At 39.6% G+C, this 17,238-nt stretch overlaps 1 protein-coding gene and 1 long non-coding RNA gene across 2 annotated transcripts in view; one reads left to right on the top strand and one right to left on the bottom strand.

The window, feature by feature from the left end:
- LOC124874987 overlaps window positions 1–11,131 on the top strand; it is a 24,975-nt gene extending 13,844 nt beyond the window's left edge. The window contains exon 3 of the long non-coding RNA XR_007039930.1: window positions 10,904–11,131. This is a non-coding gene — a long non-coding RNA (uncharacterized LOC124874987). The remainder of the gene's footprint in view (window positions 1–10,903) is intronic.
- The window catches only part of LOC124874985 (G protein-activated inward rectifier potassium channel 1-like), a 27,457-nt gene continuing 21,264 nt past the window's right edge, over window positions 11,046–17,238 (bottom strand). Inside the window, exons 3-4 of the mRNA XM_047376711.1 lie at window positions 11,248–11,317; window positions 11,046–11,151 (exon numbers count right to left, since the gene is read on the bottom strand). Of these exons, the coding sequence (XP_047232667.1) occupies window positions 11,139–11,151; window positions 11,248–11,317 (83 nt within the window). The 3' untranslated portion in view covers window positions 11,046–11,138. The remainder of the gene's footprint in view (window positions 11,152–11,247; window positions 11,318–17,238) is intronic.

Raw genomic sequence — 17,238 nt, 5'->3', positions numbered from 1 at the left:
TTAATGGTGACTGGATGAGAAGGTCACCCTCGCAACAAAGAAACCTGCTTTTGAAGATGATAATGTCAAATGTAAAGATATTTCTGAATACAGGAATCAGTCTCAGTCCAGGGAGTACTTCCACTCCAGTACCTTGACTGCTGGAGACAGACAACCACCCATCCACCCCTGGATGGATGGATGGATGGATGGATGGATGGATGGACTGATTGATTAATGGATGGATATGTGTTGTGCTTCACTGACCTCTAGTTATTTGGGTGTTTCTTAAAACATGTTCACTCAAAACAATAATTCCCATCATTACTGAAGCTCCTGGAACTGTGCGTTGGCTTTGTAATAAAGATAAGACCCCTGCTGTTTTTGAGAATACTCACATGTCCCCGATCCATCAAGTCAAAGCTGTTCAGTTCTCGCATAAAGTCATTGATTTACTGACCAAATTTACAGATTTTTAGAGGGCAGAATTTTTAATTAACACCTTTAACAGGTGGTAGGTTCTTTTGAAGGGATTTCCACTAAGCTGACAGTTTCCTGCATCTTGGCATTAGTAGTCTGTTTCCCTTATTGCGTCACTGCAAGGAAGCTGTTAATAATGAAGGAAATGAAGGCTGCTTAATGGCTGAGCATTAAGAACTGAAGCATAGATGTAATCTGTACACACTCAAGGCAATAAGGGTTGAGGGTATAACACAGAGAAAAGATCAATAATAGAAAATGCTGCAAAATAACAAATGTTTATTCTCGGTTTAAAAGCAATTGTGAGCAGCTAAACAATTTGGATTTTTTGATTTTTTTAAGCTTTGGATGTTTTTGACTATCTCTTGTTGTTTAATCACAGTGAATCTTAATGAAGCTAATGGAAACAATAAACACATTTTGAGATTACATTTTACTGAAATAATTCCCCTGTATTTGCTCTGCATATAGCTTGGTACCTGTATTCACCCAAAGATTATTAGAAATGTGTACATGACCAACTCCCCTCTGACCTTTACAATTAAACCATCTGCTCTGTACTCTAGACCTGTTTTGTTGTGAAATGTTTTGACTTAAAACAGTAGGACAATAACAGGTGCATGTGCACAGGAAATACTACTAAGTTCTTTCTTGAACCAGTTGCTTGGTTTATACCAGTGGGACAGAAGTTGAGTAGTTGTAACCAACCAGTGGGTGTTCAACTGGAATGCAGCCTTTGTTCATACACCGGTTTGTTTCAGGCCTCTCTCCCCCCGTGCTTTTCACACTTGTCTTCAGGTGGTCCTGTTGTCAAAAAAACATTGGAAATGTTTTGAATAATCCAGTTGAGGTTGGAGCATGCCAACGTTCTAAGATTTTAAGCTAGAAATGGTGAAATTAGCCTATAATGATTATAAACTCAGAAATAGCCTTTATCGCTAAGCCCAGGGATCTGCAACCTGTGGTCATGTAACATTTGCACGTTTTATTTAGCTGGACTAAGTGTGAAATTGGCTCTATGTATTGTAAAGGTTGCAGACCCCTGCCCCATTTAATGTCAATCAGACACCATTGTCAGTATTTTCAGTATTATTTGTACACAACAAAGGAAAAGGGGCCCAACTGACTGGACATGACAGTAACTAACAGAAAACTTGTTCAACACTCAACTGACAAGTATTTATTATTTGCTATGTGACACCCTCCAGGCCATACAGCCCTGGGTGGACAGCCATGCCACTCATATCAAAAACTGCTGAACTGCAAGAATGTCTTCTTAGGATTATCAGTACAGGGAGGATTTTGTCTCAAATAAATTACTTTTAGCAGAGCAAGAGACTAAAAAATGCATTGTGCAACACACGCTATACCTTGAATATCTGCAGCAGGATACAGAGCCAGAAAAAGTTTTCTGTGCGTGTTAATCATATAAACCTTCCCCTTGATACAACTTCCCAACAGTCCAACTAAGCCAGATGGCAGAGAACTCTCCAGAAAAACTCTTTTTAACTCAACATCACAGATGTCATAATGTCTTGTTTCTTGCTGCACATATTGGTGTTTTTCTCAAAAACTGACTGGTTCTGCTGTGTAACACAGACACATACAAAATGAAGCAAATTTCCTCAGATCATGGTGTTAGTATATAAACTCTACCTACATTACTGGCACAAGGTATCCAACACAGCATTTAAAGGCTGCCAAGGATTTCCCGAAGACATACTTTTAATGCCTTTTTAGTTTTTTTAAGCCCCCTGTAATAGACTTGGTTTGACTTCTGTGGCAGATATGAAGTGAACACAAGATCAAACATGGTGCCTGTTTCACCATTACTATGTCCTTTATAGTTTTCAGTTGCGATGGTGTTCCATAATTAGTTTCTACTTTTTTTTTTCAATACACCAAAACAGAGATACTTTTGCTCTATAATATTTTCGCAGTTAGAAAGCCATATAAGGACCCTATAAAAATACTAAATAAATACAAATGAATCAGGTTTTATGTAGAAGGAAAGAATGGGCATGATATCTTTCTTCTGGGATTTGGTTGAATTGACTCATTTTTCCTGCTGGTTAGTTCTCCAGAGGGTGGATGAGAGGTACATTAATTGTTGTTGCCTGAGTTATTATACACAAGGGCTTTGCCTGGTACGTAATGGAGAGCTAATTGATTGGAACTAGTCCCAACTGATTTGGGATACTGGAGCCAGGGCAAAAAGCCGGATAGGTCACAGCTGCACTGAAGGGTTCAATCTGAAGTGCTGACCAAAATATATATTTTCTGCCCTAAACATGTTTACAGTGTCACTGTAGTGCTGCCAACGTTTACCTTAAAAGCCAAAAAATCTGGTTGTGGAGTAGAATTAGAGAGCAGAGGTCAGCATTTGTGGAGCAAATGACTCACTTCCCAGCTTATGATTTTGTTCCCCGCAAACAATCCTGTCATTAACTACAGCCAGATGCTGTAAATCAACCCGGTAAGCATTGCATTAAAAAGAAGAGAACATTAAGCCTCTGCAAAACTCATGTTCTGGCGAGTGCTGCATCATTTTCCCTAAGGGCAGACCTGCATTGTGGCCAGTCGGGACATTTGCAGTCAACATTAATGTGTTTGCCAGATTGGAGAGCCAGTTTGCTCAGCTGCTTTTTCTTTTTTTTGTATCTTTATTTTTCCCATGAAATTGGAAAATGTGTGAGACAATTTTATCACTATACTCCTGCACTGTTGACAAATCTGTTATCTGTTGGCAGTCAGACAGATTTACCCATACTGTGTATAAAACCACTGAAAGTTACATAGACTGTCCAAAATCCGTTTTGCTGCTTGAATTGCTTTTATGCCTTCAATGCTGGGATTTAACTTTTGGAAAACAAGGAAAACTCCGTAGGGTGGCCGGGCACTCCCTTAGAGATAGGGTGAGAAGCTCGGCCATCCGGGAGGGGCTCGGAGTAGAGCCGCTGCTCCTCCACATTGAGAGGAGCCAGCTGAGGTGGCTCGGGCATCTATACCGGATGCGTCCTGGACGCCTTCCTCGGGAGGTGTTCCAGGCACGTCCCACCGGGAGGAGGCCCAGGGGACGGCCCAGGACACGCTGGAGGGACTATGTCTCTCGACTGGCTTGGGAACGCCTTGGGCTCCCCCTGGAGGAGCTGGAGGAGGTGTCTGGAGAGAGGGACGTCTGGGTGTCTCTGCTGAGTCTGCTGCCCCCGCGACCCGGTCCCGGATAAAGCGGAAGACGACGAGTACGAGAAAACAAGGAAAAACAAGAAATCAGACAGTTATTTAAAATATTTGTATACTCCATGTACCATAAGTACAACTGAGTTATTAAAATAAATGCCATGTAGTTCTGCAGAGGGTTGAGATGCTTAAACTGAGCAGCCATCTTCAACTCGATAGCCACTGCTTCTGTTATGTTGCACTCTCAAGCACAACCAGCTGAAGTCTGCGCAAGCAGGCTGTGCTTGAAATCATCCAGCGCTTTTTCATGTTACTTGCAATATTACCACCTATACAAGAGGTGTACACAATCTGTCAATTTCTCATCTATTTGGCCTCTCCTTATTTGCTTAAATGCTCTGCAGTCTGAAATCATTGAAACTGCTGGGCATGGAGCACAGCGTCGTTTTTACCTATAAGTAATTTATCCAGTGTTCCATGAGGCAAGGCAGGAACATTGGACAAACCCAACTCCAAAAGTCTCTGCTAAAGCCAAAATAGTTGTGGTTGTACCAAACCTCCAAATGCTCCAATAGGTGTTGGAAACCAGATGTTAGAAACACATGTTTACGGTGTGGCTGATGTAATCCATAAATTTGTTTCGGTTTATTTAAATAGCGCAGATTCACAACAAATGTAATCTCAAGGCACTTAACGCACACAAACCAAAATAAAACTAATTCATATTAATAAAGGTGAAGTCAGTTGTATCCAATCCAATCATTAAGGTAGATTTAAAGTTAATTACAGATGTTCTAATTCTAGAAGCTAGAAAACAATGAAGTTAAGTCCAGTTTACTATTCCAATTATTAAACAGCCAACTGCATTGAGTCACTGACTTTGCTGCAATTGCTCCTGCTAAACTTGCATGTTGCATGGTGGTGTTATCTTTGCTGCACACAGAGCATGCATGTGGCGACGGTGGAATGGAGAACGCCTCTTTAACAGATATAAATATCCTGCAGAACATTGCTCAGTGTGAGTGGCCATGTGCTGTGACCGACCGGGATGTTTGGGAAGAAAGGGCAAACAAACAAAAATACAGAAGCATTGGTCCAGGACTACTTTTTATGTTCAAGAAAAATGTAAAAGTTATTTGTAGGAGCTAGCTTCTTTAGTGGTTCCTACCATCTCTATGTGCAACTTTATGGCTCTGACATGTCATGCTAACAATAGAAGTTGATAAGTTATGTCAAACAACAAGCTTCATGTCCATAATAATATACCTCAATTAGTCTCATAATTTATTCAAATTAATCAGTCTCATGATCTGTCAAAATAAAGAAACGAAAGATTCTCAACACAATTTAAAAAAGCCAGAAATGTCTGTAATCAAGAAGCAATTTTATTTTTATTCACACTAATGTCTTTTTCCTGTCGGTTTAATTACATTGAAATAAGACAAATAAATAGAAAATGAGATGCATCACTAATTCTGCTTTACTGCTACATGGAAATAGGGAAATGTTTCTAAATAGGAAGCTGAATATTCAAAATATCTAATATTATCTGAAAATAGTTTCTGAACTACCAGAATCTTTCTTAAACACCAGAAAACTGCATTACAAGCAAAATATAATGCCTTACTGTAGTCCGGATTTTCCTGTGTTCCCTCTAAATAACTGGAGTAAGCCTGTAGAGTTTCTGCAGTTCTCATGGTTCTGTTACCCAAAACCTCACTACAGCAGCTATTCAAACAATCCTGAAGTTAATGTTGTGACAGAAGGAGGCAGCTGGTTTGGCTGGCCAAAGTCACTGGATGCACTTCGGATATTTGTTTGGATGGTTTCCTACTTTAGATCACTTTGTAACTAAATTGCAAATAAAAAGAATAAAATGTTCTCAGAGAAAATCACTGTGTGACACTGAGCTTATTGCAGGTGTGCAGAAGAAACAAAATTAAACCAAAGTAAAAAGTATTTAATGCAAAGAAAAAAATTATCCCAACCAAATCTCGAGAGGGTGATGAGCAAGGCTTCTTACTGGGTCCGTGGTTCTTTTTGTCTCTGTATTTGTGTCTTAGAATTCAGCTGCACTTGTATCCAGCAGCTTCCAGGAGTAGGAGTCGTCACAAGTATCCGATCAGCCAATCAGAAGATCTATGAGTCATATCAAGCTAAGCAGCCAATAACAAAATTGAATTCTACAATTGTTTTCAACTACACTCTAGACTCATAGAGTGAAGTAGAATCTGGACAAAATATCCTTATAAATAAAATACTGTGTGTATAAACATGTTATACTTCTACCGACAGACTGAGGAGTTTAACAGTTAGAGAATATTTAAAGTTATTAAACTACTTAACAATTACTTTAACAGTTTTCTGAGTTTCTAAATCAGCTAAAGCATTTACATTAGAAAATTTGAGAAAATCGACAGACATTCAGGCAAGATACATTGAGCACTCTCAAGGTCATAAAAACCTTCCTATTTTGAAGACTCAGAACGCCATCAACAGAGGTTATCGTGTCTAGGCTGAGAGTCCGGCAAGGTCGGTTTGAACGGCCTTGTTGAAAGCAGTTGAATGTGGGTGAAAGGTCAAGTTTTAGATGTTTGTATATACACTATGCAACTAAAATGGGAATGTTTCATCAGTTGAACAAATCCTTTGAGAAATAGTTGTTTTTTTTGTCAAAAAGATTTGTTGTATAAATTTCTGGTAATTAAGTATTCTTTACATTTTGTTTTATGTTTGAAACACATCTCTCTTGACCCTGTATCCTAATGAAGGACCAAGCAGTCATGAATGTAGCTAAAATATAAAAATATTGTGAATGTAGATTGTGACTAGTATATGTAACAGTAATAAATAACTGGAACCACTGACATGTAAATGTTGAGCTTAACCATATGAATTTTGAATGAAAAGATTCAATTTCCTTCTACAAATAGACCTGGGCCACCGAGATACGAAACATACTAACTGTTTTCTTTCCTCTGTAGATCCTTGAGAAGGCTCTTAGCTGCAGCGTCTTCTTGAGTTCACTGACTCACATCAGCAGCCACTAATGTCATCTCAGCTCTCCTGAGAATTGCTTCCTGGCATCTGGATATTATAAAAGTTTGAATTATTTATCAAATTTAGTCGGCAAGAAACATCCATGACTCAATAACCTGTCATAGCACCACTCCAAATAGGTCTGTGCGCTTGGCAAATTGAATTGGTGTTGGAAGCTATTTGTTTTGAAGAAATACACCTGGACAAAACAAAGAGAGGATTAACACCAAGTCGGCTGAAACATGGCAGAATGCAAAGACGTTATTCTTAAAAACCAGATATATTTCTTTTGGATCCAGTTAACATTTATAGTTTTGGACAGAGATTTTTATATAATCATCACAAGCATAAATATTTAGCTTTTTATGATTTATTTAAAATGTTCTTTTGGACTGTTTTATACAATGTACAACTTCAATTACTTTTTAAAACCAGAATTAGCTGCATGAGCTTAAATTTATTGTGGATTTTCTCTAATCTACAAAATCAGATATATGAATAAAAACTCAAATACAGTTGAAACCAGATATTTGCATACACTGTATAAAAAGACACACCAACCTTTTTTTCCCCACTGTCTGATAATTAGAGTGAACAGCTCCTGATTTAGCTCAGTTTGGAGACCATATTATTTGTATTGTTAAATGTCTAAATAATAGGAGAGACTGTTTTAATTTTTTTTTAAGTTCCTTCAGATTTTGAAGGTTACACACATGTTGGTGTTTGATGAAATGTTATTTTAAACTTTATGACTTTGATGAAACATTTTGGGTATCCCTTCACAAGCTTCTCAGAAGCTTCGTGTATCATGGTTTTGTTTAATTGCCTGACCTACATGCACAACACTCTCAGGAGACTGGGAAGAATTTAAAAGGTTTTGAATACAATGATGAAAAATGACTAGTGAGATTTTGATCTTGACCAGGAACGTCTGAGGGTAATGGGACTGCAGCATCACTGAGGAGGAGAGGAGATGTGAGTGGGATTATAATGATCAGAGATTTAGGGAAGGAGAACAATGGAGGCTTACTGGTAGCTGCAGATAATGACACCAGGGGAATGAGCAGAATTCGAGTGTGAGATGAAAAGGTGGACAAGCAGTAGACGTCGGAGGACCTTGACCTAAGCGTTGGAGAGTGAACAGGTTGCACAGAGAGGAGGGAAATGAGGAGCTATGAGGTTGCCATGGAGGAAATTAGGAGTTCTTGTTAGGAGGTAGATGACTTGAGGCTTGAGGTCCAGGAATACTCCAGTACAAGCCTGAAGTCAGCAAAGGGAAACCACTATAGCAGGGATGTCAAACTCCAGTCTTCGAGGGCCGGTGTCCTCAAACGTTTAGATGTTTACCTGGTCAAACACACCTGAATCTATGGCCGTATTACCTCCTCAGTATGCAGTCAAGTTCAGTCAAGTCATTGTTTGTTTTGAAGACCCATTTTCCCAAACGTTTTCCTGGCTTCCTGACTGATGTCAGTATTTACATATAATGTTCTTACCTCAAATTCTCCAATTATTTTGATGTGCACCAGTTACTCCTGGGTGACGTTATTGGTGATCAATATGGCTAAGCTCTTTTTCAGTTTCATCAGATCACAGGACATGTCTCCAGAAATTAAAGTCTTTAACATTAAGTACATTTGCAAACTTTATCTGGCTTTTTTTTTGCTTTTGGACAAATGGATTCTTCCTTCCGGAGTGGCCTTTGAGCTGTTTAACTGTGGACAATGACCCTTTCTTACCAGCCTCAGCCACAATCTTCACAAGGCCATTTGCTTCTTGTTCTGAGGTTGAAATGCACCAAAACATGTTTTTTACGTTTGGGACGGTGATCCATATTCGTCCTAAATGGCCTGATTGGACATTTCCATGCTGCTTATACTTGCACATAATTGTTTAAACAGATTAATATGGCACCTTCAGGCATCTGTACTCAAGCATTTTGTATGATCCTTCAACTTTGGAAAAAAAATGGTTCATTAAAAACAATTTAGCATGACATTCATGCCCATCCTGAGTGTATGTAAACGTCTGACTAGTAATGTATTGCTCAAAACCTGTTAGCTTCCAATGTATTTGCTTGGAAGTCGAGACAAAGCTCTCATATGTAGGAGGAATGATGAAAATCAACAAGAGACACTAAGACATCGCTGTGCCCCAGAAAATATGTAAATTTTCTAGGACACGAACAAGTTGTCTTTGTCAAGCCTCTCTTTGAAGTTTACTAAATTGTCCCACATGGTACTTATTGAATCTGTTATTTAGGTAATCCAAATGGGGTAGATAGACTAATCTGATGGAGATTGTGCAGTGTATAAGTGAAGCAAGGCCTTTTTCTGGAAGATCAAAGGTTTTAGTGCTGCTCAACAAAAGTGCTGTAGGTGTATTTTTCTCCACATATAAAAGACAAAGAAGGCAGGTGAATAATGCCTTCGTCGCTCTCCAAAGGTCTCATTTGAATCAAGGCTCTTAGATGGACTAGTGTGTAGGAGAGGCATGTAACAGAGTTTAGTTGTATTTGTATTAAAAGCAAAGAAAAATGCACCTTGGAGCACATTTGTTTACAGCCTTTAGATCATCATAATAAAGCAAAAAAACAAATTTCTCATCTAGATCTGCTTTTTTATGGTAATACAAAACACTTAAATCTTTTCACCATGAAATCTTATAATACAATAATAATATGGCTCTCATAGCTTTAAAGCTATAGTCATTGTCTTGGATTAGAGACGAAATCATTCACTTAAAAATGAAAGTCTTCCCAAAGGAATCCTTCCCACTTCTTAAAAGATCAATCAAATATTTATTAGACGAGCATACAGCTCACAAGAGAGTTGAACGTGCTCATAAATTTTCACTCATGTAACAATTTAACCATAAATGATTCTGCCTGCTTCAGTAACTCTGCAAGTCTGCCAGTCTTTAACAATTCAGGACTCCGTCTATTTAAAGCCAATAAGAAAAAAAATGCTGTAAAAGAGAATTACTTATTCAAATCGGGCTCTCCTCTCCAGAGGTGCATCATCCGCTAATGTGCGATGAGTGATTTTGCGTGTCGTGTGGTTGGATTGCAATACAGGGTTCTGAAAAAGCTTTGAGTGGGAAAACTCGATTAGGATGCCAAGGAGGGCATGTAATCAGATTCTATCACGATGTAATGAAGTGACAGAAGAGCAGATTTCTATCGGGGCTGTCCTGGTCCTGGGACGCACAACCTGGTAGGAAAAAAGATACTGTTGCAATGCTTTTGTTTGTTGCTTTTATAAAACACAATTTCTGTGCATCTATAGCATAGAATAAATTAACTAGAAAATTTCAGAAGAAATTTAGACGGGGCCTGCCTCTTGGTGCGTGCTTCTGGGACCACAAAGTTTCTCTGGCCGTTAGGTTTAGCTCCCATCAGGTTTGAGGGCAGAACTATGAAGAGCTTAAAAGAACTGTAAATTTGTGTGTTAGTTCAATTAAAGTCACCAAAAACTGTTTTCCATTTACCTGAAACAGGATTCAGGTTTCATTACGTGAGGTTAAAACATGGCCTCAGACTGGAACCTGTCATAATAATGCATTTCAAAAACAGCTGGGAACAATAGTTTAGCAGCAATAATAATGTTCAACCAAATTCAGCATTCTACATTTACATGACTAAATGTTTTTATTAAATATTGTAGTTAAATTTTATTCTGTAGCCAAGAGTATGATTCATGTTGATGAGGAAATAAAAACTTTCTGAATCAGGATGCGTTTGTACCATGAGTTTTAATGGTAATTTACACAAGTAAATCCACTTCTTGATACTTGAGATAATTCAATTCAATTTTATTTATATAGCACCAATTCACAACACATGTTGTCTCAAGGCACTTCACAACAGTCAGGTTCATACATTCCAATTAATCCTAACCATTGAACAGTGCAGTCGGAGTTAGCTTTTTATTCAAATTGGATAAAAAGTTTTTCTATCTAAGGAAACCCAGCAGATTGCATCCAGTCAGTGACTTGCAGCATTCACTCCTCCTGGATGAGCATGTAGAGACAGTGGACAGTCACTGGCGTTGACTTTGCAGCAATCCCTCAAACTGAGCATGCATGTAGCAACAGTGGAGAGGAAAAACTCTCTTTTAACAGGAAGAAACCTCCAGCAGAACCAGGCTCAGTGTGAGCAGCCATCTGCCACGACCAACTGATAGACATTTATTGATCCAAATAAACTTGAAGAACTAAGAAAAAGCACTATGAAATGACTGAAGTCCTTAGCGATGACAAACATGACAATTAGTTTCCTTCAGAACGGATTTGAACAATAACATTTGGTCTGACAAAGCAATACATGTAATTAGTTCAGCTCAGTGATCTCCTGCTATAGTTTCTTCTGAAGCTCTTTGACTTGAGACACTTTAGTTTCCTGTTGGGATGTGATCTGCTGCTTCACATCAGAGCCTTCATGGTGAGAAGTGGAGGAAAGTTCAAAATAGCCACCTGTAAAATTCAATTTAAATAAATAAAACATTAATATACATGGTACATTTTTTGATTTATTTGATAATTAACAAATGCAGTGGAAATTAAGCTTACATAAGTCCAGAGGTTGCAGACTGTGTGCCGCAAATGCTTGAGGTTTGCTCCCGCCTCGTTGACGCTCCAGCTGTTGGTCAAGTTGTTGATGGCGATGACCAGTCCCACGGCATGTTGAATGAAACACAGACATCAAGATAAAACTTTCAAGCCTTAAGAAAAATCATCATCATTTAAAATCATGAACATGCAGATTTCTAACTACAGGTCCTTCTCAAAATATTAGCATATTGTGATAAAGTTCATTATTTTCCATAATGTCATGATGAAAATTTAACATTCATATATTTTAGATTCATTGCACACTAACTGAAATATTTCAGGTCTTTTATTGTCTTAATATGGATGATTGTGGCATACAGCTCATGAAAACCCAAAATTCCTATCTCACAAAATTAGCATATTTCATCCGACCAATAAAAGAAAAGTGTTTTTAATACAAAACACGTCAACCTTCAAATAATCATGTACAGTTATGCACTCAATACTTGGTCGGGAATCCTTTTGCAGAAATGAATGCTTCAATGCGGCGTGGCATGGAGGCAATCAGCCTGTGGCACTGCTGAGGTCTTATGGAGGCCCAGGATGTTTCGATAGCGGCCTTTAGCTCATCCAGAGTGTTGGGTCTTGAGTCTCTCAACGTTCTCTTCACAATATCCCACAGATTCTCTATGGGGTTCAGGTCAGGAGAGTTGGCAGGCCAATTGAGCACTTTAATACCATCGTCAGTAAACCATTTACCAGTGGTTTTGGCACTGTGAGCAGGTGCCAGGTCGTGCTGAAAAATGAAATCTTCATCTCCATAAAGCTTTTCAGCAGATGGAAGCATGAAGTGCTCCAAAATCTCCTGATAGCTAGCTGCATTGACCCTGCCCTTGATAAAACACAGTGGACCAACACCAGCAGCTGACACGGCACCCCAGACCATCACTGACTGTGGGTACTTGACACTGGACTTCTGGCATTTTGGCATTTCCTTCTCCCCAGTCTTCCTCCAGACTCTGGCACCTTGATTTCCGAATGACATGCAGAATTTGCTTTCATCTGAAAAAAGTACTTTGGACCACTGAGCAACAGTCCAGTGCTGCTTCTCTGTAGCCCAGGTCAGGCGCTTCTGCCGCTGTTTCTGGTTCAAAAGTGGCTTGACCTGGGGAATGCGGCACCTGTAGCCCATTTCCTGCACACGCCTGTGCACGGTGGCTCTGGATGTTTCTACTCCAGACTCAGTCCACTGCTTCCGCAGGTCCCCCAAGGTCTGGAATCCGCCCTTCTCCACAATCTTCCTCAGGGTCCGGTCTCCTCTTCTCGTTGTGCAGCGTTTTCTGCCACACTTTTTCCTTCCCACAGACTTCCCACTGAGGTGCCTTGATACAGCACTCTGGGAACAACCTATTCGTTCAGAAATTTCTTTCTGTGTCTTACCCTCTTGCTTGAGGGTGTCAATAGTGGCCTTCTGGACAGCAGTCAGGTCGGCAGTCTTACCCATGATTGGGGTTTTGAGTGATGAACCAGGCTGGGAGTTTTAAAGGCCTCAGGAATCTTTTGCAGGTGTTTAGAGTTAACTCGTTGATTCAGATGATTAGGTTCATAGCTCGTTTAGAGACCCTTTTAATGATATGCTAATTTTGTGAGATAGGAATTTTGGGTTTTCATGAGCTGTATGCCAAAATCATCCGTATTAAGACAATAAAAGACCTGAAATATTTCAGCCCCAACAGCTGTGTGATTGACTGCTCAGGCCTTCGAACTCCATTTCTGCCCCTTTGATTCAGCAGGATTTACTCAAAACAGTAGTCCGAACAGATCCTTCGCAATCGAAAGCAATACAGGCTATTGTAAAAATTTTCAAAGCATGAGCGAAGGCAGTCTTTTGTCTTCTTTTGTCTTTTGTACAATCACTAGTAATTATTAAAGATTGGGGCTTTTATTTTGATAGTTTCACTAAGCCTTATTTCAAAGGACCAGCATGGTCCCATTTCCAACACTGGGTGAGCTCCAACATTAGTGTGAAGCCCAGTGCTGCAATCATCTATTGTTTAAAGGCTTTTATTTTGTAGAGCATGTTTTGTCTTATTTTGAAAATCCAGCATGGTTCTCCTGTCAGGTCTGGGTTACTTCCATTAATTATGTAGAACCCATGTGCTATTCTAAAATCATTGTCTGTGCTATTATCAGCTTTCAAAACTCATTAGTAACCATTGAAGGTTGATGAAATAAATTGCCCTTTAGGACTAATCACTGTTGTCTGGATGTTGGAACAGCAGTACATGCTGTTTAAGGACCCTACACCAAATGGCCGCCATGTAGTTGCCTCCTATGAAGATGGTCAAAAGGTTAGGTCAGGTTTAAGCCATAGGAATGAATGAAAGTCAATGGAAGTCCTCAGAAAGATAGTAATCCATGGATGTGTGTGAGACACAGAGAGGCAGAAAGACAGAATCCCATCCAGACATCTACAGTAGGAGATACACAGAGCTATAAATAGAACAGTGAGGAATGAATCAGCCAATCAGCAAAGAGCGTCAGTGTAACGTGACACCTGCTGTTTCTCACTCACGCAGCACCTCTCTCTCTGTCTCCCCTGGTCTAGGCTTTATAACATGGAGGCGCATGCTCCCGAACGACTGGCCATAACTCGGAAAGCATAGGGGCTATCGATGTCATTCTTGGACCGTTTTTATCAGAACGGACAGGGGAACATTAATATTCATCCTTTATTTTTGAAAATATAATAATAAAGGCACAACACTGGGTGAAAAGAGAGGGAAAATGGAGAAAAAGGCAAAAATTCCCGAACATGCTCCCGAACAAAGTCTAATATCTCGGAATCCGTACATGGTATTTGAAATTTTTTAAACTGTGGGCGACAGCTATCCCTCGTCCCCAATCATGGAGATTTTCATAGCTCTATGTCATTCACAGTATAAAATATGATTATGGAAATAAATGGTGTCACTCGTGGATTACAGGTCAAGCTCTCATTGAAAATACATGGGAGAAGGCCTACAGAAATCTACTGACTCTTGGCGATCGAGGGGTGTTTGACAGAAAACTATGAGACTTGGAACAATTTTGAAGTTATTGTGTGAAAGCAGAGGACCGGCCCTACAATCTGACCGAAAATGGTGACTTTAGAGCGAAATCTGTGGCTGTGAGTGGCAGTTGAAAATCATTTCTCCTCAAAAAATCCCCTCTTTTTACACTCTAGTAACTGCCATCTCCACTGTTAAGAGTGTGATTTTCTCTCAAACTTAAATACACAAAATTAATAAATTGTGTTCTGGATGATTTTTTTGTTGGAAAAATGTTAACATATTAAATAACACTATTTGGTTTATAGTCCAAAAAATAACCATGATATTATAAAGTAAAAACTGTATATAGTAAATAATAAAAGGGAGTGAGATTGCAGTTCTCTCAAGTGTTGTGGAGACAAAAACCCAGATATATAAAAAAAACATCTCTAAAAAATGTCATTCTCAGGCTTTTTCTGAAGTTACCGATATAAATGATTTCTCTCAACAGTCTGCAGTCCTCAATAAAAGGACGTTCCAACAATAAAAGCTTTTTAACTGATGTATTGAGTGAGTCTTGGAAAAGCAAAGAAAGAAAAGCAATTGAGATTCTGCAGGGTAGAGCCAAGCACTGCTTACTACGTGTTGCCCACGGTGAGCCCCGTGGGCGCAACACACGGATCACACTGAGAATAAATGATGTCTCCTTGTGATCAAAAGACAATATTTCAAAATCGGTTTGACTCCCTCATCATTTGGACATTTCATTCTTTGCTGAATAAAACATTGTCCTGTTTAGGAACATTTCAGCTTCAAAAACATCTTTTCGGCACATTTGGATGATACTTTTGCTCTTTTCAAATGTGGTTTTTTTTTTCTTCTTATGTGCAGAAACAGTAGTAGTTAGGATACAAACACTCAACTTCATTAGTTTAATCATCTCTCCACCACTGAGAGGAAACGTACCTTTCAAGTGATATAAGCACCCACATGCAGATGTACACATCGCTGCTGCATACCTGTAAATGACTGAATCTGAGCCAAGAGGTTAAAACACAGCTCAGCTGAATCCCCCACATCCCAGATGAGCTCTCAATTCACATGAAAATGTAACTCATAAACCTAATGGCATCGCCGGGAAGCGACATTTTTTCGTGCTCATTGACTATGTATGAGCATCTGGTCAATGTGGATGTGTTATCTGATCACAGTGCTCCCCCAGAGAGATGCCTGATGTGTTTCCCTGTGCACAAGATAAACAAGCGGATTCGCAGAACGCAAAGTCACGCTCCACACCCACATCAACCCCTACGGTGGATGCAATCGCAACTTTAGACTGAAATGGAAGTAATGCAAGCTGTTTGTGAAGGATTTAACAATGAGGAAATGCTGGAGGATTTTAGATGACGTCACTGCTGAAATCAGTGAATATATTTCTTTTGACAGTGAAAAGATAATCTGTGATTTTCTTAAGTAAATTTAGACACATATTCATCAAGAACAAATAAATTTGTTCTTTTACTTGAGGTGGCAAGAACATTAGGTTCGTTCTGGTCATACTTCTCAAGAACACAAGTGCAGTCCTCATAGGTCTCTCCATGCTCTACAAAATCTGAGACCTCATAGGTCAGAGAATTATTCTATAAAAAGGATTTCTAAAGATGAATCCTAATTGCCTGATTGACTTAATTAAATCCAGACTGGATCCAGCATCAAAGAAAGGGAGGCCACATTGATATAATAATAACCTGTGTTTGTATAGCCTTAAACCATTTAGATTATTTGTGTGTTGGTGCATGGGTGTTTGGGTGTTTGTGTGGGTGGATGAGCGTAAGTGTGATTCTGCTGACTGTCACCTGGAGGTGCACAGTTCTTAGTTGTTAAAAAGTCGGCAACAGACAGCACCCAAAAGCAGCAAAGGACAGGTGGACTCTGCTCTGAAAGACCACAGCAGCCCCATTCAGACCCAAAAAAGGCATCATCCCAGGACACCCATACGCACTTCACAGATGTATGTCGTCAGTGAAGCACAGGAGCAGCAGCCCCCAGGCCAAAGAGGCACAGGCAACCCCGCCACACTGCCATCTTCAAACATGCAGACTGGCTAAGCTCAGTGACCCAAGCCCCACTGGCAGCCCAGAGCCAGCACCAATCCCCGGTAACAAAACCGCCCAGCACCCAGCAAGGGAGGCTCCCCGAGAGCCCCCAACCCACCGCGGCAGCCAGAAGGAACAAGGCAGGGAGGTTACATCACCAGCTCTGTTTGTGAAGGATTTAACAATGAGGAAAGTGCTGGAGGATTTTAGATGATGTCAGTTGTCAGACACAAGACAATAAAAAGTTCTGCCCAGAATATGTGTCAAGAACAGGACAGAAGGACAGAACGTAATTTTCTTCTTGCAGTTCTGGGAGACATAACAGATTTTTCTGTTTTTGCCAAGTATGTATTGGGCTTACTCTTATTTTTCTCAGTACCAGAGTGAAAATTGATAAATAGTAAATAGCAAGAATAAAGTCCCTAAAGTCCCACCAAAACATAACAGTCAAGACCAATTAAAAAATACAAGTGGTCTTGCTGTTATTGCAGTACTATACCAGCATTATAACTGACCAAAGTGAGCGAGTAGATCAGGAATCTCTAACTCCAGTCCTGTGGATCTACTCTTCTGCTACAGTAGTTTAAGATGCTTCCCAGTTTAAACACACATGAATCCATTGGGTGGATTACCTCCTCAGCTTTATGTTCTCCAGAGTTCTGGTAATGAGTAATTCAGTTGATTCAGGGGTTTTGGAACAGGATTGCATCTACGAATTGCAGTCCAGTGACTGTTGATTGGAGTTGGAGACTGAATTTTCAGTTGGAAATTTATTAATGAATTTGACATATCTATCAATATTACTGTGACATGAAATCTGATTCTTCACGCCTAAAGTGTCATAATCTGGCATGCTGTGTTTTGAGTTTTTTTTTATGTCC

The sequence above is a fragment of the Girardinichthys multiradiatus genome, chromosome 10, assembly GCF_021462225.1.
Source record: "Girardinichthys multiradiatus isolate DD_20200921_A chromosome 10, DD_fGirMul_XY1, whole genome shotgun sequence".
Taxonomy (NCBI): domain Eukaryota; kingdom Metazoa; phylum Chordata; class Actinopteri; order Cyprinodontiformes; family Goodeidae; genus Girardinichthys; species Girardinichthys multiradiatus.
Note: the sequence above shows the minus strand (reverse complement) of the source record. Positions and strands in the feature narration are given on the sequence as shown.